Source organism: Schistocerca americana, chromosome 1 (genome assembly GCF_021461395.2).
Source record: "Schistocerca americana isolate TAMUIC-IGC-003095 chromosome 1, iqSchAmer2.1, whole genome shotgun sequence".
Taxonomy (NCBI): Eukaryota; Metazoa; Arthropoda; class Insecta; order Orthoptera; family Acrididae; genus Schistocerca; species Schistocerca americana.
In genome coordinates this window covers 349,522,326-349,541,200 of record NC_060119.1, presented here as the reverse complement: position 1 = coordinate 349,541,200, position 18,875 = coordinate 349,522,326, and the positions used below count along the sequence as shown (strand labels likewise).

General features: G+C 38.6%; 1 protein-coding gene across 1 annotated transcript in view; it reads left to right on the top strand.

The window, feature by feature from the left end:
• Positions 1-18,057, top strand: part of LOC124599560 — a 28,771-nt gene extending 10,714 nt beyond the window's left edge. The window contains exon 6 of the mRNA XM_047136087.1: positions 17,521-18,057. Coding sequence (XP_046992043.1) covers positions 17,521-17,699 — 179 coding nt within the window. The 3' untranslated portion in view covers positions 17,700-18,057. The remainder of the gene's footprint in view (positions 1-17,520) is intronic.
• Positions 18,058-18,875: the final 818 nt, after the last annotated feature.

The window sequence follows — 18,875 nt, the reverse complement described above, 5'->3', positions numbered from 1 at the left end:
CAATTATGAGTTCCCACCAGGTAGCAGAAATGTGATATAAGCATTTTTCAATGTGGCTGCAGTTTTTCCAGAAATTGGAAATTAACACATATTAAGTTTTTTGCATTGTTCTTTGTAACTTTACTGCTTAAATAATTCCATATCTGTTAAGTAAGTGCTTCTCTTAACTTATGAAAAAAATTCCAAATTAAAAGCTTCATGAACACCTGAGTTATGGGCATTTGTGTATACAAGTACATTTTGCATTGACATTCCTGCAGAGCTCAGTTATCAGAATATCACTACATTCAAAATTCAATATAGAAAAAACTTTGAGTGAGAGTAGAAAGATAAGCAAATGTGCAAAGTTTCATGAAAATCTGAGATGATGGGTGACATTATCTGCGTGATTTGACGAGGAATGACCCACATTGTCACAGTTTGATAGATTCGTCTGTGCAATGATACCAGAACTATGTATGTGGATTTTTTTGTACTCACATCTACATATTGTGATTGTCAGTATTGTCAAATGTTGTCTGTAATTGGGAATTTGATAAACATAATAGTGTGAACACTGGTTTCAGTTGGGCCTAAATCTAGCACAGATCCTTTTGGTGGGGTTGAGCAAAAAAGAAGTAGGGCTGCTTAAAGAAGAAGAAGAAGAAGAAGAAGAAGAAGAAGAAGAAGTCAGTAGCATCAGGTCAGAATGACTTGTGATGTGGAAGAGTTGTCAGAGTGATGGCATATGACAAGAGTGTTCTATATACTGTATCATAAATTGACTAGGTGATTGGAAGTAGAGTGGAATGCCCATACAAAACTGTAAATGTAACAGAGTATGTAATTTGTGACACCTCCTTAGACACATATATGGGCATGGGGAATCTTCTGATTTTTTAATAAGTTATTGGTTTTATTAGATAATCCACTCTGAAACAAGGTTATTGATTGTATACAGAAAATTTTCAGTGTTGCATGGGAGAAGGAGTGGTGGGAAGCATCCAAAGAATTATTGCATGAACAATTCTATTGGCTACCATAAGTTAGAGTATGAGCGTTGTAACATTCGGCAGAAATAAATGATAGCTGTATAGTTACAAACATTGCTGTTAGTTATTGGACACAATGTGTAAACATTTTGGAGATGACTAGAATATATCACATAAAGGTTTCTAGGGAAATCAACAAAATATAAGTAAAAGTTAAATTCAGTGTATCAGTAGATAAAGTAACCACTCGCTACGTAGCAAAGGCAATGAGTAATTGATAGGCACATAAACAGTATTGGAAACCTTAGTGAACTTTTGGAGAATGTCAGTCTGTGGAGCTAATTAGAAAACTCTCTCTCTCTCTCTCTCTCTCTCTCTCTCTCTCTCTCTGTGTGTGTGTGTGTGTGTGTGTGTGTGTGTGTGTGTGTGTGTGTGTGTTTTCAGAGGAGAACCATCAGAGGAAGCATGTTGTTTTGTACTTAATTGTGTGAATAAATCTTATTTCTCTGCATTTATGTTGAAATCTCAGAAGTTTCATAACTTTTCATAATACTTAAAAATTAAAAATACAGAGCAATAGCGTTCATGGCTAATTGTAGCACTAAAGTGTTATTTAATCAAATACGTAGGTAGCTGCTAATGCAGCTACATTGTTTATCAGTACTCTTTCAACTTGAAGCACATTCATTTGAATAATAAGAATACATATTGCTGACATCTGATAGGCTATGTAATTTTGTCACTGTGTTTATCTGTATTAGCTCTTTCTAAAAATAGCTGGAAAAATATGAACCAGGCTGTTAAATGATTGATTCACTCATTCTTAGTATTTTAATTATTGCTTGCAAATTATCAAGAACTGGGCATGGAATTTGTCTCCATACAACTAAAATTAACTAGATTGTTGACAGTGGTCATAGAAATTATTCATACATGTACTTTAATGATGTCATTCACATGATACAGTTAAACTGAATTTGGTATTGCTGTATAAACAATGTTCATTTAGTATTTTAACTTCTTTTGTATGCTTTCTTCAGACTTTGGGAATGGATGAAAAACTGAGGGGTAAGTTATTCTTTGCATTTTCTGTTTGAAAATGCAACTGAACCATTATGTCACTGATTTTTAAAATGCTTATAATTCTTTGTTCAGTCTGCATGTAATTGCAGGTGTTTGCACTTTGCACACTAGCTATATAGATCTTTGACAGAGGGGCCATTCTCTTCATGATGATAAAGACTGGGAGATAATATTTCTTCAGTTTTTGCAAATCAGTCTTTTTTATTTATTTTTTTTTTTTTTTTAAAAAAAGAGTAGTCAGTGAACATGGACGACGACACTTTCCTGATGGAACTTTCCATTCATAATATGCTTTTATGGTGTGTAGAAGAGGAGTATGAGCAGACTGGACATAGTGAGTTTACATCCACATATACATACATACTCCACAAAACACTGTGAGGTGCATGGTGGAGGGTACACAGTAACAGTACTAGTTATTTCCTCTCCTATATAGGGAATAAAGACTGGCTTTATACCTCTGTATGAGCCCTGATTTCTCATATCTTTTCTTCATGATCCTTACCTGAAATGTATGTTGGCAACAGTAAAATCATTCTGTGTTCAGCTTCAAATGACAGTTCTCTAAATTTTCTCTGCAGTGTTCGTCGAAAAGAATTATGCCTTCCCTCCATGGATTCCGATTTGAGTTCCTGAAACATCTCCGTGATACTTGCATGTTGTTCAGACTTACCGGTGGTAAAAAACAAACAAAACAAAACAAAAAAATTACAGGCCACCTGTGATTTCTTCAGTGTCTTCCTTTAATCTGACATTGTGCAGATCCAAAACACTGTTAGTAGTACTCAAGAACAGGTTGCACTACTGTCCTATATGCAGTCTCCTTCACAGATGACCACACTTTCTGAAATTCTCCTCGTAAATTGAAGTCAGCCATTTGCCATCTGTGCCATACTACTCACATGCTCGTTCCATTTTGTATCACTCTGAAAAGTCACACCCAGGTATTTAAATAACATGACTGTGTCAAGCAGCACAATACTAATGCTGTGTTTGAACATTATGTGTTTGTTTTTCTTACTCATCTGCATTAATTTTGAATTTTCCTACTTTTAGAGCTAGCTGCCATTATCACACCAACTAGAAATTTTGTCTAAGTCATCTTTTATCCTCCCACAGTCATTAAATTATGAAGCAACTGTAAGAAAATATGAGATAAGAAAGTAAGAGCCCATAAAATGTGTATTAATTATAATTTGAAATCTGCAACTTTAGGTTGGAATGCCTATATAACTTTTATAACTATAAGAGAACATGGTGGTTTATTGACATTAGAATATCCTAGGCTTTATGGCATGAATTCTACTGTTTCCCCATTGCTACACAATCATGATCTATCTCCAGTGAAACTGATTTCCTATGCCTTATCTGTCGCAGTACACACTCAAATGTAAGGAGTGTGAGGCAGCTGTGCTTGATTAAAAATCGAAACCTTCCTGTGATGGCAAGATTCGTAGAGACAGTACTAAAGGAGTGGACACTTTATAGATAGTCGTATCAAAGGAAAAATTTACTTGAGTAAATTATAAAATTACTGAGAGACAGAATGGCTGGTCAGTGTTTATCTTCGGGAGATACATTATTCAGTTGTGTCAGTGGGTATACACGGTAGCAGCTGAAACTATTCTAGTTTTCAAAACTTACAAATTTTTTCGTCAGGAAGGAAGTAGGGGTAAATTGGAGAAGAGTGGTCTCATCCTCACAACAGGTGGACCCTTCTCAACAAGGAGTGAGATGACCTTCCCCTCCTTTCTAATATTTCCCAACCAACCCCCTTTCTTGCCTGAAGAAGAAACTATTGGCCGTACTAGAATTTTTTTCTCCTGAATGTAAGTACTGGCCAGCCATCCTGATGCACTATAGATACACTATGTGATCAAAAGTATCTGGACACTTAGCTGAAAATGACTTACAAGTTTGTGGTGCCCTCCATCGGTAATGCTGGAATTCAGTATTGTGTTGGCCCACCCGTAGCCTTAATGACAGCTTCCACTCTCGCAGGCATACATTCAGTCAGGTGCTGGAAGGTTTCTTGGGGAATGGCAGCCCATTCTTCACAGAGTGCTGCACTGGGGAGAGGTATCAATGTTGGTCGGTGAGCCTGGCATGAAGTCAGCATTCCAAAATATCCCAAAGGTGTTCTATAGGATTCAGGTCAGGACTCTGTGCAGGCCAGTCCATTACGGGGATGTTATTGTTGTGTAACCACTCCGCCACAGGCCATGCATTATGAACAGGTGCTCGATCATGTTGAAAGATGCAATCGCCATCCACGAATTGCTCTTCGACATTGGGAAGCAAGAAGGTGCTTAAAACATCACTGTAGGCCTCTGCTGTGATAGTGCCATGCAAAACCACAAGGAGTGCAAGTCTCCTCCATGAAAAACACGACCGCACCATATTACCACTGCCTCCAAATTTTACTTTTGGCACTACACGTGCTGGCAGATGATGTTCACCGGGCATTCACCATTCTCACACCCTGCCATCCATTTGCCACCTTGTGTACCATGATTTGTCACTCCACACAGTGTTTTTCCACTGTTCAATCATCCAATGTTTACGCTCCTTATACCAAGCGAGGTGTGGTTGGGCATTCACCGGAATGAAGTGTGGTTTATGAGCAGCCACTTGACCATGAAATCAAAGTTTTCTCACCTCCCGTCTAACTGTCATAGTATGTGGTTGGCCTGTACGCTTTTGTGCAGTATGTCCTCCATCACGTTTCCACTTCACTATCATATCAGAAAAAGTTTACCTAGGGATGTTTAGGAGTGTGGAAATCTCGTGTACAGACTTACGACACAAGTGACACCCTATCGCCTGAGCACGTTCCAAGTCCGTGAGTTCCGTGGAGCACCCCATTTTGCTCTCTCATGATGTGTAATCACTATCGAGGTCACTGATATGAAGTACCTGGCAGAAGGTGACAGCACAATGCACCTAATATGAAAAACATACGTTTCTGGGGTGTCCAGATACATCTGATCACATAGTTTATTTTATTTCTACTTTTTATAAACATATCTTTTTAAATGTAGAAAGGCATGCCATAAGTTAGATGTTGAATTGTGTTTATTACTTTGATTTTCTCGTAACCTTTGCTGTCAGATATGTACTTAAATGTCATACCCTGTAAATACAGCATTTGATTCTTGAATGAAATATCTTCATTCCACGGAGATTGATAATGTGGTGAAATGCTGTTAAATTTACTTAGGGTGTCTCATTATTCTTGTTCTGTCTCCTATTTTTAACTTACAGTCTTGTCTTGGGCGGTATCACTCTCTCTCGCTCCCCCCGCCCCCTCCTCCTCTTCCTCCTTTCCCTGCCTTTCACTTTGTACTTGTATATCCTCTCTGCTCAGTTCATTTAGTGTTGTGTGTCTGTATGTCAGCTGATAACACTAAAAGGTTGCTGGTATTTGTATATTTGTGGGCAGTATCATATACATTATTACTAACAGATTTCACCTTGGTACTTCACAGTACTGAACAGAGTGTGGAGCTGGAATTTTGTTGCCTTGCTTAGCCGTTATCATAACAGCAGCAGCAGCAACAACAACAACAGATACTGGAAACTAGCTGCTTCTCGTGTTCAGAAAACAATTCTGTGGACTATCATAATTTGTGTAGCTCTCTATAGCCTCTATGTTTTGTGATAGATATCTTAATTTTCTGACACAATTCACACACAGCAATTATCTTTCTCACTTGATATACACCATGTAGTTGAAAATGCAGCCTGTTCTTATTGATGTCCTATACACTTTTGTGCTCTGAAATGGGTGTTACTTAGGTGTGTAAACCATATTTGTAAAATACAAGTGCAACTCCTAATCTTCTAACTCCATACAGACTCGTCTGTATAAAATTTCATCGCACAGCAGATAGTATGATTTCATCTTCTCTTCACCTGCACTTCTATATTTTCACTTTCCTAACAATATTCATTCATTTTCTCTTTACTGGCAGTGAAGATTCTTCTCATTTTGCTCACAACAAATGTTCCTTTTGTTTCATCCCATCTTCCTTTCTTGTGGTTTTCTTTGCACATTCATTGCCTTCCCCTAATGTCATTCTTGGATTGCTGGCATCCATTTGTCCAGCCTGCTGTGTTGTAACTTCGTACTCATTATAAATTACCATATTATTTTAAGAAGAAAACGATTTACACCTTTTAAATATTTTTGAAAAATTCTGACTTAGCACAATAGTTGTCACCTCATTCTTAAAATTACCATTTTCAATCAAATGACAGACTGTCTTCAGACATGAAGAATGACATTAATGTCGCCAAACAAGATCATTTGTAGCTAGATTAATGTTATTCATTAACTGCATCAAAATTATCTTATGCAGGGAGGAAGTAACTGATTTATTAGGCATTATGTTACCAGGATGAAGCACAAGGCCAGATTGAAGTGGCATTATCTACAGAAAATTAAGTGAACAGCTTGTTGACTCATTCACAACCAGGATGAAAAACCAAAATCAGCAATAACAGTACAGTAGTGAACACAGCAATTCAAAGTGTAATAGTGGGCCAGTCATCAGTTGAATTTTGATAGTGTTAAAAGAGTCTGGATGCTTCTATGTGCTGTTGTTTCCTGTGGACTCATTATGTGTAATTGTCCTACAGGAATTCAGACTTGTCCATTTCTATGCTGCTGCTTGTAGACTGATAGAAAAAAAAGCTTTAAGCACATTTATTTTTGTTTATGTGGTCTGTTTTAATACTTGCAGAAAGTTGTTCTTCGTTATTGTGGAATTATTTTCTTAATAGTAACAACTTCAACTATGGTTAATAGAAACATTAAAGTAGATTGGAACATGTTCCCACTATTGTTGTACAGTCACGGCATGGTTGTACATTTTTGTATCCTTCCTGTCTTCACATTATATATATACTAATGGTGCTAAATGTACTTCCTTCTACTACTGTAGATGAGTATATATTAGAGAAAAATTTTTCTTTGTGGATGGGTTAATGCTATTCCTGAATTGTTTTAGCTACTATTATATCTGGTTATATTCTAGAGATCAGTATTGCTGCAAATAAGGAATATGCCATGGAGATATAAAAAGCATTTTACATGCTAACAAAAATGAAGCTATTTACTGACTGTGATGCTAACAAAATGAGACCATTTGTTGTTAGCAGTTTTAATATGGAGTAAATCAAGGGTATGGTATGTGTTGCCCACAGACAAGTTCAGTGTGTCCTCTCTCTTCAAGGTATTTTTTCATTCACACATTTTATCACTTGTAGGAATTGATGCCATACCCCTTTGGCTACAGCTTGATGGTCATGTTGGTTAAGTGTAAGGACAGTCAGCCAAAGGTCCTCCTTCAAATTCTTGTCGGTCATAAAAACATTCACCTTGCATTGTAGTTCTAAAATGTCCCAAGTTGATTTGTTATTCAAATTAATCTTAAATTGTGGAATCACACCATAGTTCATTAGGAAACAGGCTCATGTATTGGAAAAATGCCGGGGTGTATCACTCTTTGTTAATGTGTCAATATTTTATTCCCATTCCAAATTTCATTGCCCAGTTTTCTCACAAGTTAAGTGCTGCTAATAATTGGTAGAAACAGTTGTACAGAAGTCATTGTTGAGCTGGCAGCTCATCATGCTAGTGCTGTGATTACTTGTGAACAAACCCCCCCCCCCTTTTTTTCCCCTACAGTCACTGCAATGTACAACACATTGTGGTATATATTTGAAATCCTATTTCAGGCTCTAAATTAAGTAAGTCTGTCCTTAATTTGTTTGTATGACACTATTACATGATTATAAAGTTGCACTTTTGTCTTCTCTCCATGACTGTAAGAACTAGCCACCATTTTTAAAAGTTAAATTGTGCATAATTTTGTACCCTGTACAAAACCTGTTTCTGTCTGAGAAATAAAATCAGAAAAGTTTCTCCATTATTTACTTTACAATCAGTGTTGTTGTTGTTATTTATATTTCGCATTTTTTCAGGTTAGAAAATTTAAAGTATGGCATTTTAAAGCAAAAATAACAAATGTGCCAGGCATTGAAGTCAAAGGTTATATAGAGTCTCCCATTCCTCTAAAAAGCTATTGGATACCCACCAGTTTTGACACATAAGCTTCAGTATTGACTTGTTCAGTATTGTTTGGAAATGGATAAATGTTTTTGTGGTCTAAGAAATAGAAACTTGTCCCAAATAGCTTTCCAGTTACCTTAAAGAATGATGTACATTCTCCTTTCAGTATGTTGTTGTTGTGGTCTTCAGTCCTGAGACTGGTTTGATGCAGCTCTCCATGCTACTCTATCCTGTGCAAGCTTCTTCATCTCCCAATACGTACTGCAGCCTACATCCTTCTGAATCTGCTTAGTGTTTTCATCTCTTGGTCTCCTTCTATGATTTTTACCCTCCACTCTGCCCTCCAGTACTAAATTGGTGATCCCTTTATGCCTCAGAACATGTCCTACCAACCGAGCCCTTCTTCTTGTCAAGTTGTGCCACAAACTCCTCTTCTCCCCAATCCTATTCAATACCTCTTCATTAGTTACTTGATCTACCCATCTAATCTTCAGCATTCTTCTGTAACACCACATTTCAAAGGCTTCTATTCTCTTCTTGTCCAAGCTATTTATCGTCCATGTTTCACTTCCATACATGGCTACACTCCATACAAATGCTTTCAGAAACGACTTCCTGACATTTAAATCTATACTAGATGTTAACAAATTTCTCTTCTTCAGAAACGCTTTCCTTGCCATTGCCAGTCTACATTTTATATCCCCTCTACTATGACCATCATCAATTACTTTGCTCGCCAAATAGCAAAACTCATTTACTACTTTATGTGTCTCATTTCCTAATCTAAATCCCTCAGCATCGCCCGACTTAATCTGACTACATTCCATTATCCTCGTTTTGCTTTTGTTGATGTTCATCTTATATCCTACCTTCAAGACACTGTCCATTCCGTTCAGCTGCTCTTCCAAGTCCTTTGCTGTCTCTGACAGAATTACTATGTCATCGGCGAACCTCAAAGTTTTTATTTCTTCTCCATGGATTTTAATACCTACTCCGAACTTTTCTTTTGTTTCCTGTACTGCTTGCTCAATATACAGATTGAATAACATCGGGGAGACAACCCTGTCTCACTCCCTTCCCAACCACTGCTTCTCTTTCATGCCCCTCGACTCTTATAATTGCCATCTGGTTTCTGTACAAATTGTAAATAGCCTTTCGCTCCCTGTATTGTACCCCTGCCACCTTCAGAATTTGAAAGAGCATATTCCAGTCAACATTGTCAAAAGCTTTCTCTAAGTCTACAAATGCTAGAAACGTAGGTTTGCCTTTTCTTAATCTAGCTTCTAAGATAAGTTGTAAGGTCAGTATTGCCTCACGTGTTCCGATATTTCTACGGAATCCAAACTGATCTTCCCCGAGGTCGGTTTCTACCAGTTTTTCCATTCGTCTGTAAAGAATTCGTGTTAGTATTTTGCTGCTGTGACTTATTAAACTGATAGTTTGGTAATTTCCACATCTGTCAACGCCTGCTTTCTTTGGGATTGGAATTATTATATTCTTCTTGAAGTCTGTGGGTATTTCGCCTGTCTCATACGTCTTGCTCACCAGATGGTAGAGTTTTGTCAGGACTGGCTCTCCCAAGGCTGTCAGTAGTTCTAATGGGATGTTGTCTACTCCCGGGGCCTTGTTTCGACGTAGGTCTTTTAGTGCCCTATCAAATTCTTCACGCAGTATCATATCTCCCATTTCATCTTCATCTGTATCCTTTTCCATTTCCATAATTGTCCTCAAGAACATCGCCCTTGTATAGTCCCTCTATATACTCCTTCCACCTTTCTGCTTTCCCTTCTTTGCTTAGAACTGGGTTTCCATCTGAGGTCTTGATATTCATACAAGTGGTTCTCTTTTCTCCAAAGGTCTCTTTAATTTTCCTGTAGGCAGTATCTATCTTACCCCTAGTGAGGTAAGCCTCTACATCCTTACATTTGTCCTCTAGCCACACCTGCTTAGCCATTTTACACTTTTTGTTGTTCTCATGTTTGGGACGTTTGTATTCCTTTTTACCTGCTTCATTTACTGCATTTTTATAATTTCTCCTTTCATCAATTAAATTCAGTATTTCTTCTGTCACCCAAGGATTTCTACTAGCCCTCGTCTTTTTACCTACTTGATCCTCTGCTGCCTTCACTACTTCATCCCTCAAAGCAACCCATTCTTCTTCTACTGTATTTCTTTCCCCCATTCTTGTCAATTGTTCCTTTATGCTCTTCCTGAAACTCTCTGCAACCTCTGGTTCCTTCAGTTTATCCAGGTCTCATCTCCTCAAATTCCCACCTCTTTGCAGTTTCTTCAGTTTTAATCTACAGTTCATAACCAATAGATTGTGGTCGGAGTCCACATCTGCCCCTGGAAATGTCTTACAATTTAAAACCTGGTTCCTAAATCTCTGTCTTACCATTATATATTCTATCTGATATCTTCTAGTATCTCCAGGGTTCTTCCATGTATACAACCTTCTTTCATGATTCTTGAACCAAGTGTTAGCTATGATTAAGTTATGCTGTGCGCAAAATTCTACCAGGCGGCTTCCTCTTTCATTTCTTAGCCCCAATCCATATTCACCTACTATGTTTCCTTCTCTCCCTTTGCCTACTCTCGAATTCCAATCACCCATGACTATTAAATTTTCGTCTCCCTTCACTACCTGAATAATTTCTTTTATCTCATCATACATTTCATCAATTTCTTCTTCATCTGCAGAGCTAGTTGGCATATAAACTTGTACTACTGTTGTAGGTGTGGGCTTCGTGTCTATCTTGGCCACAATAATGCGTTCCCTATGTTGTTTGTCCCACCCCCCCACGTACTATAGACCTTGCCGTTGGTGGGGAGGCTTGCGTGCCTCAGCGATACAGATGGCCGTACCGTAGGTGCAACCACAACGGAGGGGTATCTGTTGAGAGGCCAGACAAACATGTGGTTCCTGAAGAGGGGCAGCAGCCTTTTCAGTAGTTGCAGGGGCAACAGTCTGGATGATTGACTGATCTGGCCTTGTAACATTAACCAAAACGGCCTTGCTGTGCTGGTACTGCGAACGGCTGAAAGCAAGGGGAAACTACAGCCGTAATTTTTCCCGAGGACATGCAGCTTTACTGTATGATTAAATGATGATGGCGTCCTCTTGGGTAAAATATTCCGGAGGTAAAATAGTCCCCCATTCGGATCTCCGGGCGGGGACTACTCAAGAGGACGTCGTTATCAGGTGAAAGAAAACTGGCATTCTACGGATCGGAGCGTGGAATGTCAGATCCCTTAACCGGGCAGGTAGGTTAGAAAATTTAAAAAGGGAAATTGATAGGTTAAAGTTAGATATAGTGGGAATTAGTGAGTTCGGTGGCAGGAGGAACAAGACTTTTGGTCAGGTGATTACAGGGTTATAAATTCAAAATCAAATAGGGGTAATGCAGGAGTAGGTTTAATGATGAATAGGAAAATAGGAATGCGGGTAAGCTACTACCAACAGCATAGTGAACGCATTATTGTGGCCAAGATAGACACAAAGCCCATGCCTACTACAGTAGTACAAGTTTATATGCCAACTAGCTCTGCAGATGATGAAGAAATTGATGAAATGTACGAGGTGTGGCTAGAAAAAAACCGGACTAGTACTGGTGAAACAATAAAACGAATGCAATAAGGCTGAAAGTCGCGTGGCCTGTCACGTGACTCTCGCTCCGCCTACTGCTCGAGTTTCATCTGCCTCCTGCACTCAGTCTGCCCGTGGCGTCTGTTTTAAGTAGTTGACGTTTTATCTGTGCATCGGAAAATGTTGAGTGTACAGAAAGAACAGCGTGTTAACATCAAATTTTGATTCAAACTAGGAAAATCTGCAAGTGAAACGTTTGTAATGTTGCAACAAGTGTACGGCGATGATTGTTTATCGCGAACACAAGTGTTGGAGTGGTTTAAACGATTTAAAGATGGCCGCGAAGACACCAGTGATGACACTCGCACTGGCAGACCATTGTCAACAAAAACTGATGCAAACATTGAAAAAATCGGTAAACTTGTTCGACAAGATCGCCGTTTAACAATCAGAGCAGTGTCTGAGTTAACAGGAGTTGACAAGGAAAGTGTTAGGCAGATTCTTCATGAAAGTTTCAACATGAACAAAGTGTGTTCAAAAATGGTTCCAAAGTGTCTCAAAATTGAACAGAAGGAACGCCGAAGAATGATTTGTTCTGACATCCTGGAAAACATTGAAAGTGATCCCACCTTCTTACAAAATCAATGCATTGGAAAACTCCTGGTTCTCCACGACAAAAAAAAGCACGAATGTCAAAATCGAAATTCAAGGCAGTGATGATTGTTTTTTTTTTTTTTTTTTTTTACATCAAAGGGATTGTGCACATTGATTGGGTACCAGAGGGACAAACAGTGAATCAGCATTACTACATTAGCGTCCTGGCTACCCTACGTGAGCGAGTACGGAGAAAACGGAATGATTTGTGGAGAAAAAAGTCATGGATCCTTCACCAAGACAATGCCCCAGCTCACAGTGCGTTGTCAGTGAAGACGTTTTTGGCAAAACACAACATTCCCATCTTAGATCATCCACCCTACTCACCTGATTTGGCCCCCTGTGACTTTTTTCTTTTCCCTAAAGTCAAGTCAGCTTTGAAAGGAACTAGATTTGAGACTGTTGAAGCAGTAAAATAAAAAGCGATGGAAGTAATGTATCGACTTACCGAAAATGATCTGCAGCATTGCTATGAACAGTGGAAAATTCGTATGGAGCGGTGTAGAGACCCAGGAGGGGAGTACATTGAAGGAGATAACATGAAATTGTAAATAATTGTAAACAGATGTTTTTTCCAGCATCAGTCCGGTTTTTTTCTAGCCGCACCTCGTATGACGAGATAAAAGAAATTATTCAGGTAGTGAAGGGAGACGAAAATTTAATAGTCATGGGTGACTGGAATTCGACAGTAGGAAAAAGGAAGAGAAGGAAACATAGTAGGTGAATATGGATTGGGGCTAAGAAATGAAAGAGGAAGCCGCCTGGTAGAATTTTGCACAGAGCATAACTTAATCATAGCTAACACTTGGTTCAAGAATCATGAAAGAAGGTTGTATACCTGGAAGAATCCTGGAGGTACTAAAAGGTATCAGATAGATTACATAATGATAAGACAGAGATTTAGGAACCAGGTTTTAAATTGTAAGACATTTCCAGGGGCAGATGTGGATTCTGACCACAATCTATTGGTTATGAACTGCAGATTGAAACTGAAGAAACTGCAAAAAGGCGGGAATTTAAGGAGATGGGACCTGGATAAACTGAAAGAACCAGAGGTTGTACAGAGTTTCAGGGAGAGCATAAGGGAACAATTGACAGGAGTGGGGGAAAAAAATACAGTAGAAGAAGAATGGGTAGCTCTGAGGGATGAAGTAGTGAAGGCAGCAGAGGATCAAGTAGGTAAAAAGATGAGGGCTAATAGAAATCCTTGGGTAACAGAAGAAATATTGAATTTAATTGATGAAAGGAGAAAATATAAAAATGCAGTAAATGAAGTAGGCAAAAAGGAATACAAACGTCTCAAAAATGAGATCGACAGGAAGTGCAAAATGGCTAAGCAGGGATGGCTAGAGGACAAATGTAAGGATGTAGAGGCTTGTCTCACTAGGGGTAAGATAGATACTGCCTACAGGAAAATTAAAGAGACCTTTGGAGAGGAGAGAACCACTTGTATGAATATCAAGAGCTCAGATGGAAACCCAGTTCTAAGCAAAGAAGGGAAGGCAGAAAGGTGGAAGGAGTATATAGAGGGTTTATACAAGGGCGATGTACTTGAGGACAATATTATGGAAATGGAAGAGGATGTAGATGAAGATGAAATGGGAGATAAGATACTGCGTGAAGAGTTTGACAGAGCACTGAAAGACCTGAGTCGAAACAAGGCCCCGGGAGTAGACAACATCCCATTAGAACTACTGATGGCCTTGGGAGAGTCAGTCATGTCAAAACTCTACCATCTGGTGAGCAAGATGTATGAGACAGGCAAAATACCCACAGACTTCAAGAAGAATATAATAATTCCAATCCCAAAGAATGCAGGTGTTGACAGATGTGAAAATTACCGAACTATCAGTTCAATAAGTCACAGTTGCAAAATACTAACGCGAATTCTTTACAGACGAATGGAAAAACTGGTAGAAGCGGACCTCGGGGAACATCAGTTTGGATTCCGTAGAAATGTTGGAACACGTGAGGCAATACTAACCTTATGACTTATCTTAGAAGAAAGATTAAGAAAAGGCAAACCTACGTTTCTAGCATTTGTAGACTTAGAGAAAGCTTTTGACAATGTTAACTGGAATACTCTCTTTCAAATTCTGAAGGTGGCAGGGGTAAAATACAGGGAGCGAAAGGCTCTTTACAATTTGTACAGAAACCAGATAGCAGTTATAAGAGTGGAGGGGCATGAAAGGGAAGCAGTGGTTGGGAAAGGAGTGAGACAGGGTTGTAGCCTCTCCCCGATGTTATTCAATCTGTATATTGAGCAAGCAGTAAAGGAAACAAAAGAAAAATTCGGAGTAGGTATTAAAATCCATGGAGAAGAAATAAAAACTTTGAGGTTCGCCGATGACATTGTAATTCTGTCAGAGACAGCAAAGGACTTGGAAGAGAAGTTGAACGGAATGGACAGTGTCTTGAAAGGAGGATATAAGATGAACATCAACAAAAGCAAAACGAGGATAATGGAATGTAGTCAAATTAAATCGGGTGATGCTGAGGGGATTAGATTAGGAAACGAGACACTTAAAGTAGTAAAGGAGTTTTGCTATTTGGCGAGCAAAGTAATTGATGATGGTCATAGTAGAGGGGATATAAAATGTAGACTGGCAATGGCAAGGAAAGCGTTTCTGAAGAAGAGAAATTTGTTAACATCTAGTATAGATTTAAATGTCAGGAAGTCGTTTCTGAAAGCATTTGTATGGAGTGTAGCCATGTATGGAAGTGAAACATGGACGATAAATAGCTTGGACAAGAAGAGAATAGAAGCCTTTGAAATGTGGTGCTGCAGAAGAATGCTGAAGATAAGGTGGGTAGATCACGTAACTAATGAGGAGGTATTGTATAGGATTGGGGAGAAGAGAAGTTTGTGGCACAACTTGACTAGGAGGGATCGGTTGGTAGGACATGTTTTGAGGCATCAAGGGATCACAAATTTAGCATTGGGGGGCAGCGTGGAGGGTAAAAATCGTAGAGGGAGACCAAGAGATGAATACACTAAGCAGATTCAGAAGGATGTAGGTTGCAGTAGGTACTGGGAGTTGAAGAAGCTTGCACAGGATAGAGTAGCATGGAGAGCTGCATCAAACCAGTCTCAGGACTGAAGACCACAACAACAACAACAACAACAACAACATGTTGTTTGTAGTAGCTTACCCAAACTCCTATTTTTCTTATTCATTATTAAACCTACTCCTGCATTACCCCTATTTGATTTTGTATTTATAACCCTGTATTCACCTGACCAAAAGTCTTGTTCCTTCTGCCACCGAACTTCACTAATTCCCACTATATCTAACTTTAACCTATCCATTTCCCTTTTTAAATTTTCTAACCTACCTGCCCGATTAAGGGATCTGACATTCCACGCTCCGATCCGTAGAATGCCAGTTTTCTTTCTTGTGATAACGACGTCCTCCTGAGTAGTCGTCCCCCCCCCTCCCCTCCCCCTCCCAGAGATCCGAATGGGGGACTATTTTACCTCCGGAATATTTTACCCAAGAGGACGGCATCATCATTTATCCATACAGTAAAGCTGCATGCCCTCGGGAAAAATTACGGCCGTAGTTTCCCCTTGCTTTCAGCTGTTCCCAGTACCAGCACAGCAAGGCCGTTTTGGTTAATGTTACAAGGCCAGATCAGTCAGTCATCCAGACTGTTGCCCCTGCAACTACTGAAAAGGCTGCTGCCTCTCTTCAGGAACCATACGTTTGTGTGGCCTCTCAACAGATACCCCACCGTTGTGGTTGCACCTACGATATGGCTATCTGTGTCGCTGAGGCATGCAAGCCTCCCCACCAACGGCAAGTATAGTGATTCAAAAATTTAGCCAAAAATAGAAAAACTCATTTCGGAAAAGACTTCCCATTCTTAGTATTAGCAATACGCTGAACTAGAAATTACTTATTTTCTCTCTTTGTTGAGCAGTATGTTTGTTACTCCTTCATGCTGAAGCTGCTGGACGGATTTGGATGAACTTTGGACTGGAGCTAGTGTATACTCTGAATTAACATCTAGACTGCCTTTTTATTCTAAAAAATATCACTGTTTCTGGGGGATGGTCATCATATTACAGTAGATTTCTGGCTCTCCATGCATACCAAGGCAACTGTGATTTTTTCTGTGTTAGGCATGTTGCATCTATTTAGTCTCTTTTTTGGCACGTTTTGTAATTCACTACTCGGTCACATAAAAATGTTTTCTCTAAGTAAATGAATGAGTTGTGGGTGATTCGTATTCTGTCAGCTTCTCCCATCATCGCAAAATTTGCTTGCCCCCCCCCCCCCCCCCCTCATCCTCCTCCCTCCTCCTCCCCGTCCTCCTGCCCCACTCCCACTCTCTGTCCCCCTCCCCCTCCCCCTTCCCCTCTGATGTCACTGGTTTGCTGGGCTGTTAGTGACTCGCGTCTTAATATCTTCAAGAGAGAACGTCTGAGGTAGTGCATAAGCATGAATCGTGTCTCAGCGTTATCATTTCTTTAGAAATAGCTATTTAATCCCAAGTAACACTGTGGCATGCTGCTAGTGTTAAATAAGACCAAAATGTAATGTTGAGCAAAATAAAATGAAACATAATATGCGTCTCATTGTGTTTAATGAGTTGCAGTACTGTTCAAATATATAGAAAAAGCAGAAAAATCACAGGATTTCGTTGTCATGTGTAGTGAGACAGATATGTTAAAATTTGCCTGGAAGTACCAGGCTAGTATCACAGGCATTTTATTTTCAAATTTTGTTTTATGAAAGTCATTGGGATAGAAATTGTCTGATAATTAAGAGCAATTTTAGTGATGCATTATGTTTGTAAGCAGCTTTGTGTTAAGTCTGCACCTAACATAAAATTTTTATTTGTTGTTGCAGAATGGGGTAATAGTTTTGTATGTCGTTACAGCATTCTGCAATTTTTGTCTGTCGGTAACTTTTTTTTACAGCAGTATTTTTTTCCCCCCTCTAAATTATGTTACCAGGCACTACTGCCACCAAGACAGATGCTACTATGTATATTTCTATGTGTTTGTTGTATTAGCATTTGCAGTCAAATTGTAGGATCATATTAATATTGAAATTTTAAAGCCTATTAATGTACATAAGTTCATATGTTTGTAAGTGTAAATGTATGGCAGTGTCATAATAAATTATTTCTTTTCCTGATAGAGACAATCTGGCAGGCCTTAGTAGCTGTCTGTGAAGAAGTAAGAGATTTGCCAAAGAAAGCTGGAGCAATACTTCTAAATGAGTTTATGTGGCGTCAAGTGTTTGGCAGCTCCTCGTCGACAGCACTTGAGTCAATACTGCATCACATAGCAGATCAGTACTTAGAAGATGATAACTGAAGCTTTACAACAGGATTATATATGCATGTCTGCATTTCATCATCTGTAAGTGTGTGTTTACTGCTTCTACATGTTTCATTGCCTTAGGAAAAGAGCACATAACTCACACATTCATTATATTCTGCTTTCATACTGTTACTCATGCTCGTCGTGCAGTTGTGAGATGACAGCACCAAGTAAAAATATCTAATATTGTCATGCTTTTGATAGTAAATGGATTTCCAAAAGGCACATGATTCCAAATACTCACTATTAGACTCTCCACAATGGCTTGTATTTGGCAAAGTGAAATCTGTTAATTTCTTTTTAATTATTTGTGAGGATATGACATGTCTGGAGCAACATATTTTTTGTTTTATATACAGATTTGATTGTTTGTATTCTGTGGAGTAGTGCTCTGTCGTCATTGTCTTTTTGTCTTAACTAACATTTGTTGTGTATACGAATTGAAACATTTTAAATATGTCAGACTATGCAGCTCTTGTTGTGTGTTACAAGGGAAGGAATGTTAACTTTACTATCCTATTTTTATTGTGGAGTTGTTCTTACAAAAGAACTATTTTATATCAACATAAAAATGGTGACAAAATTTTCTGGACATATGTTTTTTAAATTAGTATCTGTATTTTTCTAACAAATTTGTCTTGCAGAATTATGAAACTAAATCCAGATAGCTATTAAGAAAGAAGACGGCATTTAAAAACATTCAAATACTTGTTAATAGTGTGTTTTACATGATAATGTTTATAATGATGATATTTTATTTTTTATTCATGGAACAGCTGTTGATAATGATACTGCTGGTAAATGACATATAATGCTAATGGAATTTGGCAGCTGACAATTGTTGTCATTTCTGTTTACTACACATGCTTTATTGTATTTAAGGGTGCTCATAGGTTTCAGGAAGTCATTTGCCATTAGTTTTTATTGGTGTTAGCAAATTAATGTGTCCTTGGGCAAAACTTTTAAACATGTTGTTTGTTAGTCTACTATAATCTAGTTTGTTAATATTGACAGTAAACTCTTTTGCTATAAATGCTTTCTTCCATCACTTTCATTATGACAAGATACCTTGTATTAATAAATTGATACACATAATTATTTACCCATTGACTGCCATATCACTCATTGGGTGTAGGGTACCACAGCATTTGTATGTGATTAACACCAGTA